Genomic DNA, 23,604 nt, shown 5'->3' with positions numbered 1-23,604 from the left:
CAAGCTTAGACTTAACATAGGGAACCAAATAAGGGTACATGCAGATCAAAAAAATTTTAGGTGCTCATAACCCGGTACACATTTTAAGAGAAGTTCATATGAAGATTTCTGGCCAAGGTTTGTAGTAGGAAGCCAATTAATAAGGTATACTGCAGTCCTAAATGCATCTACCCAAAATTTTTGATCCAAGGAGGTATGAAATAATAAAGTCAATTTCGTTTCAACATGTCTATGTTTTCTCTCAACTACACCATTTTGTCGAGGGGTGTGAGAACATGACAACTAACGTTTGATGCCACAGTTATTTAGAAAGCTCATAAAGTTTTCACTAGCAAATTTTTCCCCACCATGACTATGAAAGATCTTGATTTGACTACCAATATGTTTTTCGACAATATTTTTTTGAAATTTATGAAATATAAAAGAACATCAGACTTTTTTGACTAAAAAAAATAATTATGAAAATTTTTAGAAGTCATCAACAAGCAACATGCCAAACCGACACCCTTCATGAGATGATGTCGAAGCGGGACTCCAAAGATCCACATGAATCAGCTCCAATAGAGCTTATGCAAAAAAATCTGCTTTAGCAAACAACAACTTATGAATTTTGCTAACTGCACAAAAATAACATAACTCAGGATTATTGCTCAAAAGTAAGATAGATTTATTATTCTCTAATTTTTTCAAAATCTTAAAACCAGGATGACCCAACCTGCAGTGACAAACTTCATCAGAATATCTAAATTTATTATAACTAACTTTAATTAGCAAAACTAACTTCAGGAGATTGATTTTCTTGACCATGTTGCCCATTCGACCATGGGTAAAGTCATCTCACACTCTGTCCTCTTTGGAGAGTAGTCCTGCTCTTTAAGTCCTTAATACAAAATCCATTATCAATGTACTGAAATAAATAATGATTATCTCAAAAAAATTTAGCTACTGACAAAAGATTACGCTTAATGGAAGACACATGAAGGATATTTGTTAACTTAAAAATCTTATTTTTATGATGCAAAGATATGTTATCGAAACTAAAAATAGGTAATTGTGGGCCACTTCCAACCATAGTGCCATCCAACCCATGATATTCACTCTTGTTGGTCATGGTGTTCATTGGATATAACATGATGTGTGACACCTGTATTTGGGTACCATGCAGAGTCCTGCATATTGTTGAGTGCTATGGTTGCAAACACTTTTAGGATAGCATAACAAAATTGACAAATCACCTATCCATCTCTCTGATTACTATAACGTTGGGGTGCTCTTGTTTGCCCCTGATTATCTTTAGCGCCAAAATTTTTAAAATTTTGGAAGAAGGGATTAAAATGGATAACCCCTCTTCTTCTACCACCACGACGATCGTGGCCTCGACCATACCCTTTTTGAGAGAAGGTAGTAAAAACAGTTTCTGTTTGCTGAAGAGACTTAGAATTTAACATTTAAAGTGTCTTTTCTTAGTTTAACAAGATGTCATAAATCTCAAAAAATTTAAGGAGCTTATAAAGGGAGGAAGTAGTAACAATTGTAATAAAACTTTCATAGACTCAGGTCAGACCATTCAAGGTGAATTGAACCAGACCTACATCAGAGACAGGTTCATTGAAAATGCAGAGAGAGTCCACAAAAAATTTAACGTGATTCAAATAATCCAACTATGCTCTTTTCTTTCATTTTCACATTCAAATTTAACATGATTCAAATAGTCTGCAAGAAATTCAATCGAAGGATTCCAACACTCGAAGGGGATGCATGAGATTGTTCTAAAGCAATCCACGCTTCTCTGACAGATAGGTCATAAATGATTTGTCCTAGCACAACCTTAGTAATCGTAGCCTTGATCCAACTCAATGCAAGTTAATCAACCCTTTAATTTCCATGTAATAAACTTTGGATATACATGATAGACTCAATTTAAGAGCGCCACATTAGGTAGTTGTCTTTATCTAGCTTCACGAACACACATTTTATTGCATTGCAAGATTGATAATCAGGAAGGACGAGCTCAACACCATATCAATCGGCTAATGAGAGAACACTGCACATACACTATAACTCGCAAGAGCCAACAAGCTCTGATACCATATAAAGAATTTACACAAACAAAATTGGAAACCAAATTACAAGCACACACAATATTATGTGGTTCAATCTGGGCATGACCTACATCGACAAGAAATCTCTCTAAATTGATGCATAGAAGAGAGGGTCTCTTCTTTATTTAAATAGAGATTACATGAGGGAGTTTTCGAGTCACCTTAGAGTCCTCATTGAGTTGTGATACAATATTGGGAAGAGTCCTTGTAGAACACCAACATTAGAAAGTCTTATCAAGGGGAGACTTCTTCTCATCAGTAGCCTTCTTTTCTTTGGAGTTCTTTACGTTGAAACGTGGGTTAATGTGGGACTCTGACCTCACGTTGGACCCTGATCATGGGTCTATCATCTTAACATGCCATTCATTGTAAAACAGTGGGGCCCACTAAAAAGTGTTGATATCATACTTACACAAAGATCAATACTATGTGTGGCGATGATATCAAAACACAAATTTTGTGTTTTGTCATATCACATGATCTGACATGGCATTCATGGGAACAAAGTGATTATAGAAAGGACTGTGATCCACCTCTGGAAATTAGAGAAGGAAAGTTCAATTGGTCACATTTACTCTCAAATGTCTATGCAACAACCAGTGGACAAAGTACTGATGTTTCAAGGATTTGAAAATTGACGAAAGACAAGGGCCTGAGGGCTTGAAGAAATCTCCAGGGGTGCAGTTGGGTTTGAGAATCAGGTTCATCATTCTTAGTTGGTGATCAAGGTCACCCACAGTCGGTGGGGATTTATGGGATCCTAGGCCTTCGGATATCAGAGCTGACACTTTGGCACTTCAGGTATTCTTGATTTGAAATAAAAAAGCAAGTGATTCCGATTAATGGTTGAAAACGTAAACTTTATGGTATAGGACAAATTCTATCTCTTAATCCGAAGCACCATGCTTCTATTGTGTTGCAGATTATGGTTCATAAGATTTATTTTCCTAAACCATTCTGATTAAGTTGATGAGGACTTAATCAATTGGATGGTCATAGGTCCATGCTTGGTAAGTAGAATCCCCATTTTTTAAGTACCTGGTCCATCAACAACTTGTCTTGGAGTATCCACCATGAGTTAATGGATTCCTGAAATGGGTCTGATGCATCCCATAAAGAGTTGATTGGCTGCCATTGCATAAATGGTGTACCGAGCATCTGATAAAATGATTGGACACTATTAGAAGAGTGCTTCCAACAAAGCACGTTATTTGCATTGCTAGGCCTTAAAGAAGACAAGTCTTTAATAAGGCACATCCACTCATAGAAAATAATTGGCAAAGGGTTGCCTCTAAGTTGGTCTCCCGTCTGCATTGTTGGTCCCAAAATGATATAACCATTGCTTCCTTACTCCTAGAAGCCCAATAAAGAGCTAGGTATATTTTCTTTAAACAACCATCCTCTCGCCATGCATCATTCCAAAACCAACTACGAGACCCATCTCCGATTGACACATAAATTGCATCAATGAATTGAGAGAGCAAATGCACCCATCCTTTCCATATTTCGGATCCTTTCACCTACTTCGATCTCCCTTTTCATTCCCATGGCCAATCTTGCAAGCCATATTTGTGTTTGATGACTCGCTACCATGGTTTGTCAAGACTTAGGACCAACCAAAGCCATTTGATGATGATTGCTTTATACCATCTATCCACTTCACAAATCCTCAACACTCCTTTCTTGCAACGGGTGATGATCTCCCAAGAGACCATATGCAATTTTCTCTTTTGTGCTTTGTGGGGCCATATAAAAATTTAAAAGGATCTATTGATTTGCTTCCTTGTCTTTTGTGGGTTTTGAAATATTTGAGCAAAGTGTAGTAGGTAGCTTGTTAGGACATGTTTGACAAGTGTCACCCTACCCGAAATGGCAAGATTGAACCTAACCCAAGAGTTGAATTTTTATAATACTTTATCTTCTACACTCTTCCAAAAATATTGATCTCTTGTAATGCCTTAGTGAAGTGGCAGCTCAAGGTAGACTTCCGAATTGACAACCAAGAAGGGTTGTTGCAAATGGTGAGGTTTGGTTCTCACCATTTAATGGGACAAAGCTGGTTTTGAGGCCATTAATGGACAAACCAGAGAGCTCGAAGAACAAACACAACAATGCCCACAAGTTTGTAATGTTGGTCTCACTCGTACGACCAAATATTATGTGTGGAAATTTATGATAGCCCGACAAATCCATACCATGGAATAAGCCACTATCAATGGCTAAGTCAATCATGTAGGTGAGAGCCTTCATGACGACAATAAGGAGTATGGATGACAAGGGATTACTTTGCTGTAACCTCCAAGATATGTTATAGAATGATTGCCGAAGATAAAATCCAAAGTAGTTCCTTCACCCAGCTGCACCACTTTTCTCCAAAGTTCATCTTCTTCATATATGAGAACAAGAAATCTCACCTGATTATATCAAAGGCCTTGGAGAGATCTAATTTTAGAAAGAAAGCTTTGGTGCACGCCACGGTGAGTGAATAGAGTGCACGACTGTCTGCAAGAACAAATCCTTCATGTAGCATCCTCTAATTATGAATGTATATTGGTTTTTGGAGATGATTTTGTCTATAACAACTCGAAGGTGCGATGCCAAAGCCTTTAATAAAATTTAATAAATAGTACCACCAAGAGCAATTAATTGGTCTAAAGTTCTCAATAGTACCTCTAAACCCATCTTTGGAAATAAGGTCCATAATCGAACGACCTAGTGCCATTGGAAGGGTAGCATTGACATGAAACTCTTGAAGGAGGAGCAAGTTATCTTTACACGTATCCCATATTTTTCGAAACACTTAAATGGGAACCGTCAACTCCCAGGGCCGGCCTTGCCCGTAGGCATGGACCAAACGACCCTTTTGACTTCTTATTGATCAATTTCTCTAGATAGGTTGGTCACAACTTATTTGGACATGTGAACGACTCTTGAAATTGCTGTGACAAAAATGATAAATTCTAATTTCTTGTTTTAATAGGATTGTTTTCATACATTATCTTGGTTATATATTGTTTTTCTTCCAAATTTACCTGCATTTAAGTTCATGAAAACTTTGTATTTTCCGGCTTAGAGTTTCTTTATAGCCTGTTACTATCTTTGTTAATTCCACCTTTCAGCAAGGATTTCTCATGAGGACAAGGTGGTCTGTGGTCATTAAAGAAATTTTAGGACAAAAAACATTACTTTGCATTGGCGTAAAAGCTGTTGAACCTTCTCCCCTCTCTCTCTCTCGTTGAGGTTATCTAAGTTCCTTTGTCTAGACTCTAACATGAAACTACTGAACCAGTAACTATATCTACTAACACAAATTTGGTCCATCCCCTTGGTAGAAATCATTTGGCATTTTAATAACTTTTTTTATTTCTCTCTCAAGTCATACCTAATCTTCCCTTTTAGTTTATGTCCGAGGCTGGATGTTTGCAAGGGACAGAAGCGCTAAGCAGTATACATATACATAAATTGATGGACCAACAACATCATTGAGTATTATTTTCTCATAAAATCTTTATTTAAGCAACAGTGCAGATTCTATCTTCTAAGCACGTCATGTATGCACAAGCATTGATCCATAAAGTGCATGTTTCCACTATGGAATCTATAACTGCCACTCTGTTTGCTTATCTGAATGTAAACGAAGCACATTACAATGTCTGATATTATATAAGCAAATGAGTGCACTTCTTGAATCATCTTGCGTGGTCCAGATTCCAGACTTCAGACAAGCCGTGGCCGGTGCCGTCAATGCATTATGTTTATGTGATTCCTGGGCTAGTGGGGATAGAAATTGACACAGAGGACTTTTGAGAGCACCTCACTTGGTTGGTAGTGATGATATACCGAAAACAACTACTAGTTAATTTGAAACTCGTTGTGAAACAAATTATTCTTCAGTGCTATCTTTTTCTTTTTGAAAAGATCCACTGGTATCTAACCACTAGTGATGGCTTATTTTCGCCCGTCACATATAAAATGATTTGTAAAGAAAGAAATTTCTAACATGTAAACAAATTATTAACAAATTTTGATACTGTTTATGGATATTCTCTGTATTTTTTGTCAGTCCATATTTTAACATTTCCAATCAAAATGCTCAATATGATCGATTAAGTTTCAATTCTGCTAAATTCCTATCCAGGTCTTGGTCTCCACGGCTGTTCACCTACTGAATTCACCCACCAGCATTTTTTCACTAGATTCTCATTGAAAAAAGAAAAAGAAAAAGAAAAAGAAAAAGAAGAGATCCTACTTATCCATATCTTGATACCAAAATTTACAAACATATTGCCGTCAGCTTAAGCTTTTGAGCTAGGTTATTGCTAAGGCTTTGGTTAAAGGAAATTCAAGAAATGAAAGAAAAAAGGGAACAGAAAAGTGGAGTTCATTTGTTTAACACCTTTACTTTTCTCTTTTTCTTTTTGTTTTAACATTGTGATCCCTTTTCGCGTGCAGCTCCAATCCATGAGGCGTGCACAAGTAACTTTAAAAAGCATATCCGCTTTCTCTTTACCATTGAACTCTCTTGTTCTCTGCTTTATCTTTTTATCTCAAGTATTTTACATATAGCTTATGTTGGTCTATGAAAGCAACTCTCTCTCTCTCTCTCTCTCTCTCTCTCTCTCTCTCTCTCTCTCTCTCTCTTGTGTGTGTGTGTATGCACGCGTGCACAGGCATGCATTTATGTGTTTGTGCACTTCTGAATATGTAATATGTGTGCATGGATGCATGCATATGTATGAAAACTTAGACTGATGAACATGTCCATACCAGCGGTCCAAAATTGCATCATTTTTTTCCATATGGCCTTATATCCATGGACTTACCTCTTGTCAGACATTTTAATTACTCTTAGGAGGCGTTTGTTTCACAAGAAAGAGATCTCTATTTTCACCAGAGGTAAAATTAACATAGGCAGCGGCATATCAACAAATCTCATTATTGTTACATCGACCACCGGGCTGTGAGGCTTTCTCAGGGGATGTTTTTTATTTACATTCTTGTCTCTTAACACCGACGTGAGAATTAGTTGGCAGGCCCACTTATTAGATGGCAGAGGACTCTATGAGAGCTGATTAGGTGCAATCACATTGCACACATTTGAGTATGCCACTGCACCTGACAGTCATTCATCTCTAAGATACAGCCTGTCAGCTGTAGGGCCCAACAGAAGATGGAGGGCAGATCAGGTGCAACGGCACATTAAAGTGTGCAATGCGATTGCACCTGATCTGTTAGGAAAAACCACGAGCAAGTGACAATCAAAAGGAAACAAAGAACAAGAACGATCAAACAAAACACAAGAAGAAACAGATTTACGTGGAAAAACCTCTCCTCAAATCCTAGAGAGAGTAAAAAACCACGGCCGCCCAGAGAGAAATATTATTACTCTTACAAGCTCGGGAAAGAAAAGCGAGAATATAAACAAGGCAAGGGCGACAACCCTAACCCTAACCAAATCGGGTCGGATCCATTGAAAACCGAGTTCCAAACATAAGCCCCAGAAAAAATCGGGACCCGCGCCAGGGGGAGCCCCCGGACCCCCTTCCTGCAAGAGCAAAAACAGTGAATCAGGCTCCACAACTCATCATAATCTGCTATCCTGTTTTTCTATCAAAATTGAGCCGCACCCCCCTTTGGGGAATAATTTTTCTTCCACCGCATCCCTTTCGTAGGAAAGAGTGTTGAATCGCGGTGTTATGTAACAAACGCTCCTTAGATACACAACCCTTGGGCATAATTTGGTTTTTGGTCAATGACGGAGATGGTCCTTGCTTTTATTGAAAATACCATTGCTGACCACAAACTAAAAAATATAACAAACTGTTTACTTGATACTTTTGCCCTTTTGCTGGTTAAAAATTGAGGCGCTTAATTTTTCTAAGCGACAACCTACTTCTCGCTTGATATTTTCAAGTGACAACTTACATGTTGCATGATTTTTCTAAGCAACACTTACATTACATCTGATTTTTTTTAGGCAATAACTTAGACAAATGGTTGACCAAGGTGTCTAATTTTTTAGGTGACAAAAGGGTAAAACTGTTAAGAAAAAAAAATCAAGTGGTCATGTTTGACATATTTTTAGTATAGTGAATTGGCCATGTTTAACATATTTCTCTAAAATAAGGAATGGTGCCAAAAGAGCCACTTGATCCTTTCATAAAGCCAACCAAAAGAGCACATTGATATACAAAAGGTCATAGTCATAGTGCAATGGTACATGTGCAAAATATCAAAAAGACACTCATAGGGTGCCCTCAGATATGCTCCTTTTGGCCATATAATATGTTGTTGATCATATGTCAAATAAGGAAAATATTACAGCCTTAATAACATATTAATTATTATTTTTTAATTTCCCCAGAGAAAAAGGTAAATCTTTATCAACAGGAGGTGGAGTATCAGGTCAGGTGTTTAGTATGAATTGGTCAATCACCAAGCCTGATCAGAAGACCAATCACCTGATCTGGTCTCTTATCAATAGAATATTACTGCTTAATTAATTACATTTTAATAAGGCTGGAGATTGGACTGGGCTGCCTGACCCAGAGTTACCGAAAGCTTCATAGATAGGTGGGAAGCACGCTTCCCTGAAACTCGCTTCGGAAGCACAAAACTCCTTTTTTCTGCAACTTGATAGGAATCTCGAATCTCCAATGCTTTCCACATGATTCTTCCCTACTTCCGGTCATGATTCCTATACGTTCCTTTCACACTTCCTGCTCACTTCTCATGTACTTTCTTTAAATTGTAAACCATCATTTTTAGATTTTGAGAAGAATTTAATTCTTACACTACGAGATTAAAACATTAAAAATAATAATTTTTATTTTAGTTTTTATTTTTTTCTCCTTTGATTTGTATTTTGCTTCCCATTTGGTCCCATATCACTTCCTCTTTTATTCCTATTTCGCTTTTAAATTGATTCCTCGCTTCTTATAAATTTTGAAATATCTAGCTTCTTGTTTTGTTTCCCTCTTCCGCTTCCTAGTCTGGTAACCTTGGCCTGACCCCTTGGCAGCTTTTGTGAAACCCATCCTGGCTCGGCCTGTGGCCCAGTCCAAAGTGGGCTCGGTCAGGTCAGCCCAGCATCTTGCGTCCTGGCCTGCCTGTGCTGGGCCACTTCATCAAGCCTCGGCCTGTTGATGGCCCGATCCATTTCCAAGCCCTATATATAAAGCAAATTGCTAACGTTATTATCAGCATAACAAAGTTTGGCTCCAACCTTACCAAATTCTCACCTCCTACTCATGAATAATGTATATAAACTGCAGGCAGAAAATGTTCATACACCCTTAGCAAATATTCACCTGCATGAGCAAGTCTAACATACACAAGAATTAGGTATTGGCAGGAGAAAATTACTCAAGGATTCCCTAGCAACTAATGTGTATAAACAATGCACAAGTACCCCATAGAATTCCAATTGCTGGTACTTCTGTCAGATAACAACTGACTTTAAAGTGTCAAGCTAGTTTATCATTTGATCAAAGTTGAAGTCTTTCTGTAATTTCTCCTTACAGAATAAACCAATAACCAACTAAATAATGTTTTTTCTTCTTCTTTTGCTTTTAGTGCATGAGTTGCTGGGGCATGCAACATGTTAATAATAAAACAATTAACATCTGTCACTTGTGCCGCAATTCAAAATACTGTTAACATCTAACATGACGAATTCAAGTTTCCACTTGATTTAGTGTGAACTTGATATTTGGATCAACTTAGCTTCCATAAATATTTTCAATGGGGGAACTTGTGGAGACTTGTGATTTAATTACATGAAATCATTATTTTACTAATATAGAGGAACTCTATTTGTAAGCCATTGGTTGTCATTGTTTTGTCCTTTTTGTAAGTATCAGATTAGTAGCAGTCATGTGAATACTTGGTTATTATATCTATTTATTAATTGGGGGTTTGATTTTTTTTACCATAAGCATTCCATTGAAAAGCAAGTATTCATGTTAAAAAATGCCCAACCAAGAGTTCACGAGTACTTTTGTCACTCACTAATAAATAAAGAGAACTAATGTGAGGGCCCCGTCAAAGACAGCCTTAACAGCATAAACCAAAGCACAAATACCTTTTTAAATGAACACAATCCAAAACCACTTGGGTTTAGCAGCAATAACCAAGAGATTTCAGCTACAACTGTACATTTAGGTTTTTGTTGTTTTTATTTGTCCTTGAACATATGCTTGTCATTTCCAGCACATCTTGGTCATATTATCCAAAAGTAGGTCCATGCTTTTGTTTAATTTATTGAGACTTGTTTCCTTATTGCATTCACTAACCATATATTAAAGAAAAATTTCGAATCTTTTACAATAGAATGCATCATTTTATTGTCTTGATAGTACATATCACATTATCTAGAGTTCTCTCACACTCTAAAAGATATGGCATGTCTCATTACTCGGCATTTACCAAACCAATAGTGCTAGATGAATATTAATGCCTTTAATTTTGATTGTTTAATGACAAGGAACTCATAGCGTCGAGCCCTAAATGGCCCTATCATGGTAAACAGTGGGAGAATGGACCTGCTCCACAATGCTGCTCCATACCTATCGCGGGTTTGATCTTAGGGAGAATTAATGGAACTCGTACTACCCGAAGCCTCTGGACATCCCGATGCTCGCCCTAACCAATTAGGCAACCCTGCTGTGGCTCTTAGGTGGGGGTTCATTGACATCAACCAACATCACACTAAGGCTGAGGATACAAGCTCAAATGCCTAATATGAACTTCTAGGAACAAAAATAGTTGGCATTTTCCAAGCAAGTTGAAAGAAAAAAGCTAACGTGATCCTTCAAGATCTCATCACTTGGATCTTCTTAAACAACTTGCACAAATGACAATGCTTGGCTCGATTCAACAGCCTGCATATGCCAACTATAGTATCCAATGGATGCATATATATTCATGCATCAGAAGGTACGAATGGAGATTACCCACAATCTAATGTTGGAACCCACACCTGACAGGCTGTATTTAAAGATGGTTGGTGATTAGGTGCAGCAGCACACAAAAGTTTGCAATCACATTGCACCTGATCCTCTCTCAAAAGGCATTGCATACAAATGAAAAACAAAAGAGGCTAGCGTGCACACACACAGACATATATATATATATATATATATATATATATATATATATATATATATATATATATATATATATATATATATATATATACACTAATGATGGTAAGAGAAGTGGGGGCTAGGTGAATAGAGATTCACATGCCCTTGTCTTCTTTTAGTTGTGTGGTCCATGGTCCACAGAATTGTGGAAGACTCTCCGAATTGAGCTCTATGCATTGAGTCTTCCACAAAAATATTTTTTTGACATCTTAATAGATAAAAATGCATTTCTTGTGAAATATCATTTAAAAAATTATTTAAGAAACTTAAAATAAGATCTGCACATGTCAGTTTCCATGTCATCGTGTTTGAGCGTGTGCGATTGTACCACTAGGGACACACCACTGTGACATAGCCTGCAAAAGAATTGATGTAGTAACCTTCATAGATATATCAGTGGTGAACATCGGTTAGTATAGTAGGTGTGATGAGGTATCACACCTACTATACTATAGTAACCTTAGAGGCCAAATGAGATGAGCAGGGCATGTACACACCCTGTTTACAGAACAAACAAACAAACAAGAAATAAACAGAACAGAAGAACTAGTGAGCAAAAACGTATACAGAAAATCTGCATTTGCTGAAGCAGAATTTCTGTATTTGCTGAGCCCCGAACATAATGTAGTGCTGTTGAGAGGTAAACTTTAGACTGATGCCAAAATCGACAATCCAGACTTGCTTCGAGTCCCCTATGATGACAAGGTGCATTATATCTGAATGGGAAATTTGTTTCTTGTGCTAAGGAATGTGTTCTGTGTACGATTTATTTATTTATTGCTTATAGAGCCTTGTACCCTCAGTGTCCAAGCACATATCATATTGAGTACCAAACGTATATTCAGTTTGCAAAGAGTTAGATGGGAAGCATAGGATACATGATTGGAGGGGATTGATACCATTTTTTTTTTTGCTACACTCAACCAGAAATATAGCTGAAACAAACTACGTGCTTCCAGGTGATCACAGGAGGGAATATTTTGCAGCTGTGAATCCTCTTGATTGCCTTGTTTGTTGCATATATAGAATATGTAAGTACGAACTCAAGGGTACGCTTGGAGATCACGTGAAATGACGCCAGTTTCATCAGTTCCAATGTTCCGATTAGTAGTGAAAAAACTGGAATTTGTGAAATGTGCTTAAGAAAAACTGGGATTCAAGAAATGTGCCCAATTTCATGAACTCTTAATGCTTTCTGCTGATAATACAAAAGTTAAGTTTTTAGGAACTTAATTAAGCTTGGACACATGTTTAACGATACAGGGTGTACCATGAAATTAGAACAAGGACGTCTTATATATAGTCTTTCTTTAAATGGCATGCCATCTATAAGTTCCAACTTGTTGCCTGCCTGTAAAGACTAAACATCTCATTTTTGGTCTAACGTATGTCTAAAGCTGTCATGTGATTGGCCTGTGTCACATAGGCAGGCACTTAAGCAAATCCGCTAGTAATTAACCAAAGTTTTCTTGGAACTGTCGTTTGCTAACACATCTCTCTCTCTCTCAAAATAAATCTGTCAAATTTTAAAATTCCACATAAATTTGCTTTTGAATTCATGGAATTAGAATCCAATTACAACCAAGTTCTTTCATAAACAAAAAAAAAATGTGGTAAATTTTTTTTTTTTTGAGAAACGTATTCCAGTTCCGGAAATTTTTATGAATCCAAAGTGTCTCTCACTCGCATGCCATTGAAAAGGTATCATTTCCATGGGTTCCACACCTCACACCATTTATAAGGGGCAGCAAAGTGTCATGAGGCACATATCATATATGGCAAATTTCTTTATGCTTTTATACATAACATAACATATTAGAACAAAGCAAAATAAAACACCTCCATCATGTAAGAAAAAGTTTACACACTAGGGAAGCACGTCCAATTTCAGGATATTTGAGTCTAAAAAAAATAAGCCTCAGATCCCAGCCTTTCCCCAAATTCACCTCATTTTTGTTTTTCACAATTTCGTACAAAACGCCTAACTTTATACAAGTGGCACGTTTAAACCGTAATGCCTTGACCCTTAGGCATCAGTTCCGATCATAACATCTACGGCTAAAAACTTCAGGGCGAGCATTGATCGGAGGGCTGGGAATCGGCGGAGGCGCCGAGGAGGAGTCAGCCACCCCGCCGGAGGCAGTCGATTCCCTGAGGGAGAAGCGGGGCCTCAGACTCGCCGTAGGCGTTCCAGCAGAGGGGCTGGCGCAGGCCGGCCTTGAGCCTCAGGGGAGCGGGCGAGAGCTCGACGTCAGTCATCTTAACGCCGGTGCAGGGCCGGGCATCGCTGCAGGCGAGGTAGACGGGCTGCCAGGCGTAGGTGCCCCTCACACCGCTGAAACTCACGTCGGAGATGGCCACCGCGTCGCTCGAGTTCCGGCATGATCGACGGTCACAGTAGAACTGGTCGATCACGATCGGCGTGTCCACGTTCGACACGTGGATCCCCGAGAACGTCACCCTCCTCACCGAGCCCTTCCCCCCCTTGCCAAAATAACCAAACAAGACAAAAAAAAAAGTTAGGGTATCTGGGTATGCATGCCAATCCAAATTTGGTTCAAGAAAATTGATTCGAGCACTTGCTGGTGTTTTGAAAAATAAAGTTCTGAATGTGGATATGCCACCTAGATAGATAGAAGCTTTCTTTATGAAATCTCTTATATTAATGCCAAGGCACTATTTATTTTCGACAACTGGCAGTAAAATAAACTGAAACTTGACCTTGGGGTACTTTCCTAAGTCACGTTATGCTTGACTCATGCAACGCAACTACGGAAATAGTTTCGAGGAAACGACGAAATGTGGAAGTTGGGGGATATGTAAAGCAGTAAAAGTAAATGGGCATGAATCGGTTGACGCAACGTCTTGAACAGCTACTTGACCCTTGGGTACTTAAATTTACTATAATGTCCTTTTACCACGAGAATTTTGAAAGTCGAGGAATGTTAGGAGAAACAAAAAACAATTGAAGGCTTAAATAATGTCATGAAAAGTATATGAAGGACTGAAGAACAACAAATACCTACCAAAAAAATTCTTAGGACCACCAAAAAAAAGTTAGGTCACCGGCTAGGACTCTTCAAAAAAATCATAGTTGGAGCCGTTTTTTTTTTACTTGACCCGAACTGGTAGATGTCTTTATCACAGCTTACTTAAAAGAAAACATATATCAGATTATGTATTTTTCAAGCTTAAAATAATAAATCAGATTAAGTAATTTTCAAGCTTAAGCATGTTTTCTAGAGAAGAAAAAAATCACCAGTTGATACTACTGTAAAACTTGACAAAAATATCCACAGAGGTGGTATCCCAGGGGTCCTCTGCCAAGCTGAAGGCCCAGGTTCGAATCCCTCTGCCACATGGGGCTTAAGAGATATCTGGTAGGGGTCTGCCTAACCCCAGCTTGCCTTTCAAACAAAAAAAAAGCCTTGATAAAAATATTTAAGTTTTGTCATTAAATCAATTCATTCCAAAACTATTTTTTTTTAGTAAAATAAGCAACGATAAACACATCTACTAACTCAGAACAAACGAAAAACACCTCCAACCATGATTTTGAAAGAGTTCTACGAGTAACCTAACTTTTTGGTGGTAGGATAATCATGTTTGATATATATATCCTTTTTTTTATTATTATTATTATTTTTATAGCTCGTTTGAATAGTATTTGAGTATTTCTCAAGTTATTGAAGCATTAAAATATTTGATAGTTGCATTAACAAAAGAAGGGCATTGCTCTAAATTTTCTGAACACGGGCATTGCTCTAAAATTTGAAATCGTACCTGCCATGTTTTGATCCTGACTCCCGAGAGGGCATCTTGGATTGTTATGTTTTGAACAGTTACATTGTTGACACATGCTAGGCTGTTGTCTCTTCCAAGGCCACCTAAGCTGTCCACAGAAATTCCAAAGATGCTCAGTGCCTGCCAACTTTAACATGAACTCAGCTAAACTAGCTAGGCTGCAGTCAGGGTCAAATTAAGTGACATGACCAACTGAGAGACTTGGTCCGAGTCGGTGAATGGCTCAACTAACTTGGTTAGCCTACCGTACCTTATACCATGTCCGGGATCACAGTGGACGCGGTGAATGTAAATGTTGGAGCAGCCTGTCTGTATTGATATACAATCATCACCTACACAAAATTCCCACCAAGTTTGAATGCTGCAGGTTAAACAGAAGAGATTTCAGATAGAGATGTTAGATATGCCTATATATGTATACCACATCCAATAGTAGAGTTCATGATCTCCACATCATTGGTATTTTGAAGGTGGATCCCGTCGGTGTTCGGACTGTTTCCCGGTGACGTGATTGTTATGTTTGACACGCGGATCCGACTGGAACTGTCGAATTTCAAGTGGCATTGAGGGCTGTTGAAGATGCTGATGTCCCTCACGGTCACGTTATGGCTCCCAAAGAATCTAATTGCCTGGATTATTAAACATAGTTTATTAGCTTAAACCAAAAGTGGTACCATGTTTTCTTCACTATTAACACAAAGGCATGGTTTATAAGCCAAGAACTTAGTCTTGTTTATGAAACTTTTAAGTTTAGTTGGAAAAGATTAGTAGAAAATGCAAATCAACAAGTTGGTCGTCTACTTACATACTGTGAACATCTATGTCACATAGGTGCGGATGCGGCATTTTAAAAAACTTGGGTGCAGGGAGGGTATATATATATAATAGTTTTAAGTTAACACTAGCTGTATGTGTGTGCATTTATGTATTTATATATATAATATAGATAAAAATGAACTTGATTAGGGTTAACTGACTTTTGGATAAAAATGGACCTCAATGTGGTGGACTTCACCAAACACAAATGAAGTTGTGTCCAAGTGTCGCACCCGCCTCGGTGTGGGTGTGGTGCCCTATTAGAAGAGTCTTTGTGACATAGGTGAACATCAATTATGAAAGCAAGAGACAAACGATAAGGGTTGTACATGTTTTTGTGTTTTTGTTACACACATGATCAAAGCAAAAATACTTACAGTGGGCTTTGGGTCTGGGATGAATTTGGATTTTCTTGAAGTTAACTGAAAATTTCATGGAAAAGAGTAGCTCTCATGAGATTGATTCTATTTTATATGAGTTGAATAATATGATTAAAAAAAAAAACTCCGCAAGTAATGACAAATGCACCTGTTGGTATTGGCCATTTGGGTCTTGCCACCAAGCTGACCCTCGGCCATCTACAATTCCATTTCCTCTGATTGTAAATTCATTGACCCACTTCAAATTTATCCACTGTAGCAGCGCCGTATTAGGCCAATTAATTAAATCTGATGGGCCCAAGATAACTCCATCTATCTGCTTCAAGGGAACACAGTTAACTTGTCTACTGCCTTGATATTGGCATAGATAAAACTGAGAAAAAATTGTAGCTCATTGCCCACCTTAAGAACAAGGTCAGGCATGCAAGGTCCTTGCAAAATTACTGGGCCAATGAGAAACATGAATTCTGATGGGATCTCAATGGTGGCAGACCCTACCGAGCAAGCAGCCTTCCATGCTGCCAGAAGTGCCTGAAATTTTTTCATTTCATAATCATTCAGAGTTACGTACAATTTTTATGGCTTGAATAATTCATGCCAAAAAAGAAATGAAAATGATGATCACATCATTCTACAACTTGTTATCAAAATAGAATTTTCACTTGAAACTTAGAATGCTTTGTCAACATTCAGCCAATCTATAGTACGAATTAGTATAAAATTAGAAAAAAACTAGGAGCAGTCTATTTTGAGGGAAGGAAAAAAAGAAAAAGAAAACCAAGGACATGTTTAGAATTTCTTAACTTTCAGAAGAATCAGAACCATATTAAACCGCCAAAGAACAAAAGTGAAGTTCAGTGAACAAGAAAAATCGTGAATAAATCATCTGTTGTAATAAATATTATACAGACCTGAAAGACCAAGAGTGGCAGAAAAAGAGTAGAATATTCAATTGCAACCAAAACAAAAAAAGTTCTTTTTAAAAAAATATCCTTATAATGAGCGACCTTCAGAAGCTGAAACAGAGGACCAAGATACACCTAAAAGCGGAAGAAATCAGAAGTGAAAGACAATGTGCAATGAAAAAGAACTAATAACAAATAAACAGAATTGACAATGCATCATCCTCATCATATTGGACATGAAAAAAAAAAACTCTGTTAAACACCTTTGAATCATCTGTAACTCCATCGCCAGCAGCACCGAAAGAAAGAATGTCGAAAACGCGACTAGAGTAAGGTTGGTAAGGGCCATCATAAGGTGACGGAGGATGAGGAGAATGAGCAGGGGGATTTGCACCCTTCCTGCTTTTGATTCCCTTCTTAGTTGAGTGGCTGGAACCTCTCTTGTGCCTTTTTCCATGGCTAACATGCCTAGCCTCTGTGTGGGCACAGAGGAAGAAGGGAGACAAAAGTAAGAGTGAGAAGAGAAGGAAGAGAATGGCATTTCTTGGGGACATCTCTGCTGCTATCTCTGTCCAAAGAGAGTAGAGTTTATATTGGCGGGTTAGTTAGTGCTAGAGCTAGTGTGCCTCACGGTGCCTCTCTAGTAGTCTTCAAGAGAAGGTGCTGCGCATGTTGGCGCCTATTTATAGGGATTAAAATACTTGAATGGTTCCTACTTTGTCTAAAAATTGCCATATTATAATATAAAGCACAAAACCTAAATGGACCAGGGTCAAAGGTTGTGACTCGGGCACAGCCCGAGATGGGGGGAGTCGAGTCCATAACCTGCTTGATCAAAGTGTGTGTGTGTGTACACTTGGTTTACATAGATCTTATCTCCAAAAATAAAACCTAACTTCTGAATTGTATTTGCCATGTTTTATTTTTTTTTTTTAAGTGTTAATTATATTATCTATATAATGATGTTTTCAGTTTTTTTTTTTTTTTGAAAAATGTAGAAAAACAGCCTCGCTCATCGAGTTCATTTGCATAAAAATCTTGATTGCCCATTAGAGAGTAGACCCGACTTCCACCTCTTGGCAAATGATGCATATAGTAATCAAGTTTCGAACTCGTATTGTCTTGTCAGCTTGGTGACATTCACGAGTCTTGCCCACCAACCGTTTTTTAAAAACAAAACCAAAACTCAAAACCGGTTTCTAAAATATATCTACTAAAAATCATTTTCTAAAATCAAGCACAAAACCAGTTTCTAAAATCCAAACCGGTTTATAAAATCACACACATATACATATATATTCTCTAAAATGAAAATCCTAAAACCGGTTTCTAAAAAAAAAATCAAAACTAAAAACTGGTTTTTCTAAAATCAAACTCAAAACCGATTTTTTTTCTAACATCAACACTCAAGAAAAAAGGAATCGGTCTCTAAAATCCAAACCCAAACCCAAACTGTTTTCTAGAATTAAGATTCAAAACCGTGAAACTCGGTTTCAAAAAACAAAATAAACCATGCAACTCGGTTTCTATGAGAAAGCTAAAACCGAGTAGCTCGGTTTCTAAAATGAAACCTAATACACATATATGTTTTTTCTTCATTCACCCAAAAGAAAAACTCGGATTCATTAGGGTCTGCCTAACCCCAGCTTGCCTTTAAGCAAAAAAACTTGGTGGCTTTCACAAGTTGTCCCTACCAGCCTTATGGACATTTTTAAATGTTTTTTAAAATCATCCCAATGTTCATGAATTGTGAAATATTGTTGTTTCAATATCTTGAACATTGAAATTTTTTATGTTATATTGGAGATAATTGAACCGACTAACTCAGCTAGTTAAGACCAGGTCGGGCCCTGCTAAAGTCTGATGGATTCAATCCAAACCTAGACTTAGGTAGGATGATTTAGGGGGAGCTGAACCGAATATTAGTTGTAGCAAGACTTAGCCGAGTCATCAGCGTATCGAATCAAGCTGCGTGAGTCCCCAAACTATATTGATTCACACATTATCAAAACTTACATAAAGAGATGATGAAAATATTCTTGCAACAGCGACCTCGTGAGGCATATAGGAAGACGGCAATTTGAAAATGACCATATTACCAATTGGCTCATTGGACCTGAATTCTGAGAATCTGCACAAGCTTGGTGCCGACTCGGACTGAGCCTATTTAGCTTTGGTCCGTAGGGACGGCAAATGATTCGGTACAGATCCCATCATTTGACATATGATAGGATCCATCTTCTATTCGATGCTAATTGTCCAAGCAACAGCTAGGATTAGTCTTACCTGTCCAAATGCATCAGTTGGACGGCTAGGATCAACATAAGATCCCCTGTAAAATATGTTAAAGAAAGAATGTTTTTCAGAAATGATCAAGCTATCATTGGTCCATTAGGCTGATGGACCATGAGGGCTGGGCTGGGTGACTTCAAAACTTTGTTTTTTAGATAATGGGGGAACACCATCTCACACACACATGGACTCGTTGATACAAAAACCTTATATATATAGGAAAAGTGGTAGCTGCCTACCATCACTTTTCAGGCCTGCTACCATAAGTGAACATGCATTTTTGGATTGTTTTTGGTAAACTGAAGATGCTTTCTTCATGGTTGATTTGCTACGAATCCACATTTGAATCATGATTTTTAATAAAAAATATGATTTTTAAGCCTTGAATATTTATAAAAAGTTTACACTATTAAATTTTAAATCTTATAAAAATCTACCTGCGTATCGTACTCGGATGATGATTCCTATACAATCAAGCAGGTAGAATAGATATGCATAATCAAATTTAAGTAAAACATAGAAAAAGGCCCTTCAAAAGCCCAATAAGTTGGTGGTAGGCAACTACCACCTCTCTCTCTCTCTCTCTCTCCCTCTCTCTCTCTCTCTCTCTCTCTCTCTCTATATATATATATATATATATATATATATATATATATATATATATGAGTTAAACTAGTGATATTTTTAAAAGAGTGCGATTTTTGTAAATGTATGATTACTTTTAATGTCGAAAAGGTAAATTTGATATATTCATAAAGTTACTTTTTGAGAAAAAAAATGTTTGACTTTTAAATTTTCTTCAAGTTCAAACGACTTGTAATGTCCAAAAAAGTAACCATGCATTTTCAAAATTATCATTCTTTTAAGAAAATTTTAGTTATTCTCATAAAGCTGAATCCAAACACAATTAATTTAATGTTAGATTAACACCCCCCCCCCCCACACACACATATATATATATATATATACCACTAATAAAACTAAAGAACTAATGAGCTAGAAATCATAGGTGCAAATTATATCAACTCAATCCAAACACATAGATGCCTTTCAACATGGTTTGTTTGCTAAGGATCAAGCCTTAGATTGTGTTTTTCTAATGTAAAAATGTGATCTTTTGGCACATTGTGGGCCATTGATTTTTGGACCCCTTTAATAACTTAATTACTTGTCATAATCACATAATTCAAAACAAGTTTCCTACTAAACAAACCATGAAGATCACATCTATAACATTTAATCTACAAAAAAGTAAAAGTTAAAAAAAAAAGGAGTGATTTCTACTTATTGGCTCTTTACCTTCGTCAGTATCCAATATTTAGAAATCACTTTTTCCTTTCAAAATTTTTAATTTTTTGTAGATCAAATACTATGGATGTGATCTACATGGTTTGTTTAGTAAGAAACTTATTTTGAATCATGTGATTATGACAAGTAATTAAGTTTTTAAAGGAGTTAAAAAATCAGTGGCCTACAATGTGCTAAAATTTCATAACTCAAAAGATCACATTTTTACATCAGAAAAACATGATTCAAAGCTTGATCCTTAGCAAACAATCTATCTTAATGTTAAAATACATTGAGTATATATATATAACCTGATATACATATATTTATATAATATACGAATATCAAGGGCATTTTTGTCATTTTATATGTTGTAATAAATGTATTCCATTAAGGATTGTAGTGTCATTTAGTTTTTAATTTTTATTTATTTAATGTAATTAGAATAGGACTTGAAAAGCAATCCAAAACTAGTCGTTGGACTTGTGACGGTTGGCAGTCCAACCTCTCTACTTTTTGGACTATATAAATAGCTCTATAAATTGAGCTTCTTGTAAATGATTTAGGTGTGCTTTTTCAAAAGCATATTTGCTGAATACAAAACATTTTATTTTTCATTGTGTTTTTGTGAAGCTTGTGCTTATCTCTTTTATGAGATTGCAATTGATCATTTAGACATCATATTGCACTTGTGTAGCTCTTTGTTGACATTGTGCATATCTTGTTTCATTTCAGTTGAGTGCGTCTATATGGTTAGATTCAATCTATACAACTTGCACCTATGATTTTTAACTCATTAGTTTAGTACTTTCATTAATAGCCAATATATATATATATATATATATATATATATATATATATATATATATATATATATATATATATATATATATATATATATATGTTTGGCCTGTCAGCTGGTAGGCTGATTCAGATCTGTTCCATTAATAGTCTAGAATTTGATCTTGTTTTTAATAAGATAGCATAAAACTCTTTACTCAAACCCAGCCCAAGGTAGCCAGATTGACTTGGCTCTTGGAACTGCCTAGTCCATCGCCTACCCCTCCCTGCATGGTGTCAAGATGAAAGACCTAGGTATCAAATTTTCTTTTTTTTAGTAAGAAAAAAATCTGCCAATAAATTAAAAAATATTGTTTTAAGGAACTTGAGAAAATTTGGATTTATAAAATGTAATATAAAACATTAAATAAAACTTTAAAAAGAATTTAAACCCACCATTATCTTGATATATGGGTTTAGCTCAGAGATCGAAAATCTATTTACTTAGATTTGGTAAGCTCTTTACAGACCTATTTGAATACATGGACATGTTCGGTACGAAGCTATCATAACAGAACGGTTACATTGAAAAAAATATTTGCATCATGCTAAACCCGTCATTATCTTGATAAACCCGATTACACGTCAGATTCAGATGATCTACCTTGTGTCTCATCTGTATTGTCATTTGATTTACATTAAAACATTCATTTATGCCCTTAACAAATTTACAAATGACTTGATGGTTCCATGCATTAATTATGACCATCATATATATATATATATATATATATATATATATATATACTTTTAACAAAGCTATTAAAATGACCACAATTGGACTTGCTTGCATCCCAAATTTTGTTTCTAGAAATATCTACTTAACCAATTTGGATGGGGTTGAATGAGATAGTTGGATGGTTAGGTCACGTTAAGGTTATTTTCAGCTTTGACCAACAGGGGGGGCTCCTCTTTTTGGTAGGAGCAGCTAGTGCACATCAACTTGTGTCGGGACGTTGCAAGTTCAAATCCCAATGGTATGGTTGTATAACTGGTAGGGGTCTGCCTAACCCAGCTTGCCTTTCAAAAAAAGGAAAAAGGTTATCTTCAGTTTTCCTGTAAAAAAAGGGTCCATAATGGTCAAACATAAAGAGTAAAAGGGTAATTTTGTTATTAAAAGGGTAGGCCCATGGGTTGAGCAAGCACAAATTCTTTTGGTGGTAGGTGGCAACCCAATGTCCACAATGGCTATATGCACCTGGCTTGGTGGGTCGGTCTAAGTTGTTCAAGTTGAAGGATGTCACGAGTTTGATACTCTATTTATTATCGGGTTGGATCCATTGAAATGCTTTCTCGCTCATTCTCAAACCTTGGCTGTTTACTGCTCGGGCTGAGTTAGGCCCGAGTCTTCATACTTTGGCTGCGTAGGCAACCAAAACGTAGTCCATCTTGGGTTTCAGTACCCAATTACCCATCGAGCACCCGACCCGATATCCACCTTACCCAAGCCTCAATTTGATTGCTTAGGGTCCAAAAGAAAATGGCCGGGGATCTGAAATTCGTCGCCAGGACCTGAACCAGGGCGGCAGAGGGGTCTGACCTGTTTAAAGCCTATGCCAAAAGACCCAATCAAGTTGAGGTTCAAAATCGACTAAGAGTATAATGTCCAGTATCCAACCAGGATCAGGGATAGGTAGAGACGTAGAGTTCAAGCTCAGTTGAGTTGACTTAAGCAGACCAGTTTCACGATCTATGACAAGCCAAGGTTGGCTTGACTACAAGTTTGACTTCATAATTAGAGGAACATTGAAGCACTCAGACCAGGTCAACTGCAAGAGTCACGATCCTTGAGCCCAGTGTTCGGATCAAGTCCATTGGGAATAATTTTGGTCAGCCTAAAATGAGCACTGGATGTGAACTTGAGTCAGTGTGAGTCCATAGATAAAATGTTAAATGGTCGTAGTCAACAGTTGACTGAAGGCTTATGGGCTCAGGCTACGGTTGCACCTGAGTCATGATCCGGGGTTTGGTCCTTGTGGGCCTTGTTTACCATAATAAGAAATTGAGAAAAGGTAAGTACCCAATAGGAAAA

At 37.1% G+C, this 23,604-nt stretch overlaps 1 protein-coding gene across 1 annotated transcript; it reads right to left on the bottom strand.

Annotated features, from left to right (window-relative positions):
• Positions 1-13,369: 13,369 nt before the first annotated feature.
• On the bottom strand, positions 13,370-17,707 carry LOC149834019 (polygalacturonase At1g48100-like). Its single transcript, XM_090009262.1, has 7 exons — positions 17,417-17,707; positions 16,651-16,779; positions 16,397-16,564; positions 15,474-15,681; positions 15,303-15,384; positions 15,032-15,140; positions 13,370-13,732 (listed from the first exon to the last, which is right to left on the bottom strand). The coding sequence occupies exons 1-7, from the start codon at positions 17,705-17,707 to the stop codon at positions 13,370-13,372; spliced, it is 1,350 nt and encodes a 449-aa protein (XP_089865388.1).
• Between the last annotated feature and the right edge of the window lie 5,897 nt (positions 17,708-23,604).

The sequence above is a fragment of the Nuphar pumila genome, chromosome 6 (assembly GCF_984573655.1).
Source record: "Nuphar pumila chromosome 6, dmNupPumi1.hap1.1, whole genome shotgun sequence".
NCBI lineage: Eukaryota > Viridiplantae > Streptophyta > Magnoliopsida > Nymphaeales > Nymphaeaceae > Nuphar > Nuphar pumila.
Note: the sequence above shows the minus strand (reverse complement) of the source record. Positions and strands in the feature narration are given on the sequence as shown.

Coding starts and splice junctions, on each gene's coding strand:
- LOC149834019 (XM_090009262.1), bottom strand. CDS start 17,707: ATGTCCCCAAGAAATGCCATTCTCTTCCTTCTCTTCTCACTCTTACTT. Junction 15,682..16,396: donor CAAATGGCCAATACCAACAG/GTGCATTTGTCA, acceptor TTAATAATCCAG/GCAATTAGATTCTTTGGGAG. Junction 15,385..15,473: donor GAACTCTACTATTGGATGTG/GTATACATATAT, acceptor AATTTTGTGTAG/GTGATGATTGTATATCAATA.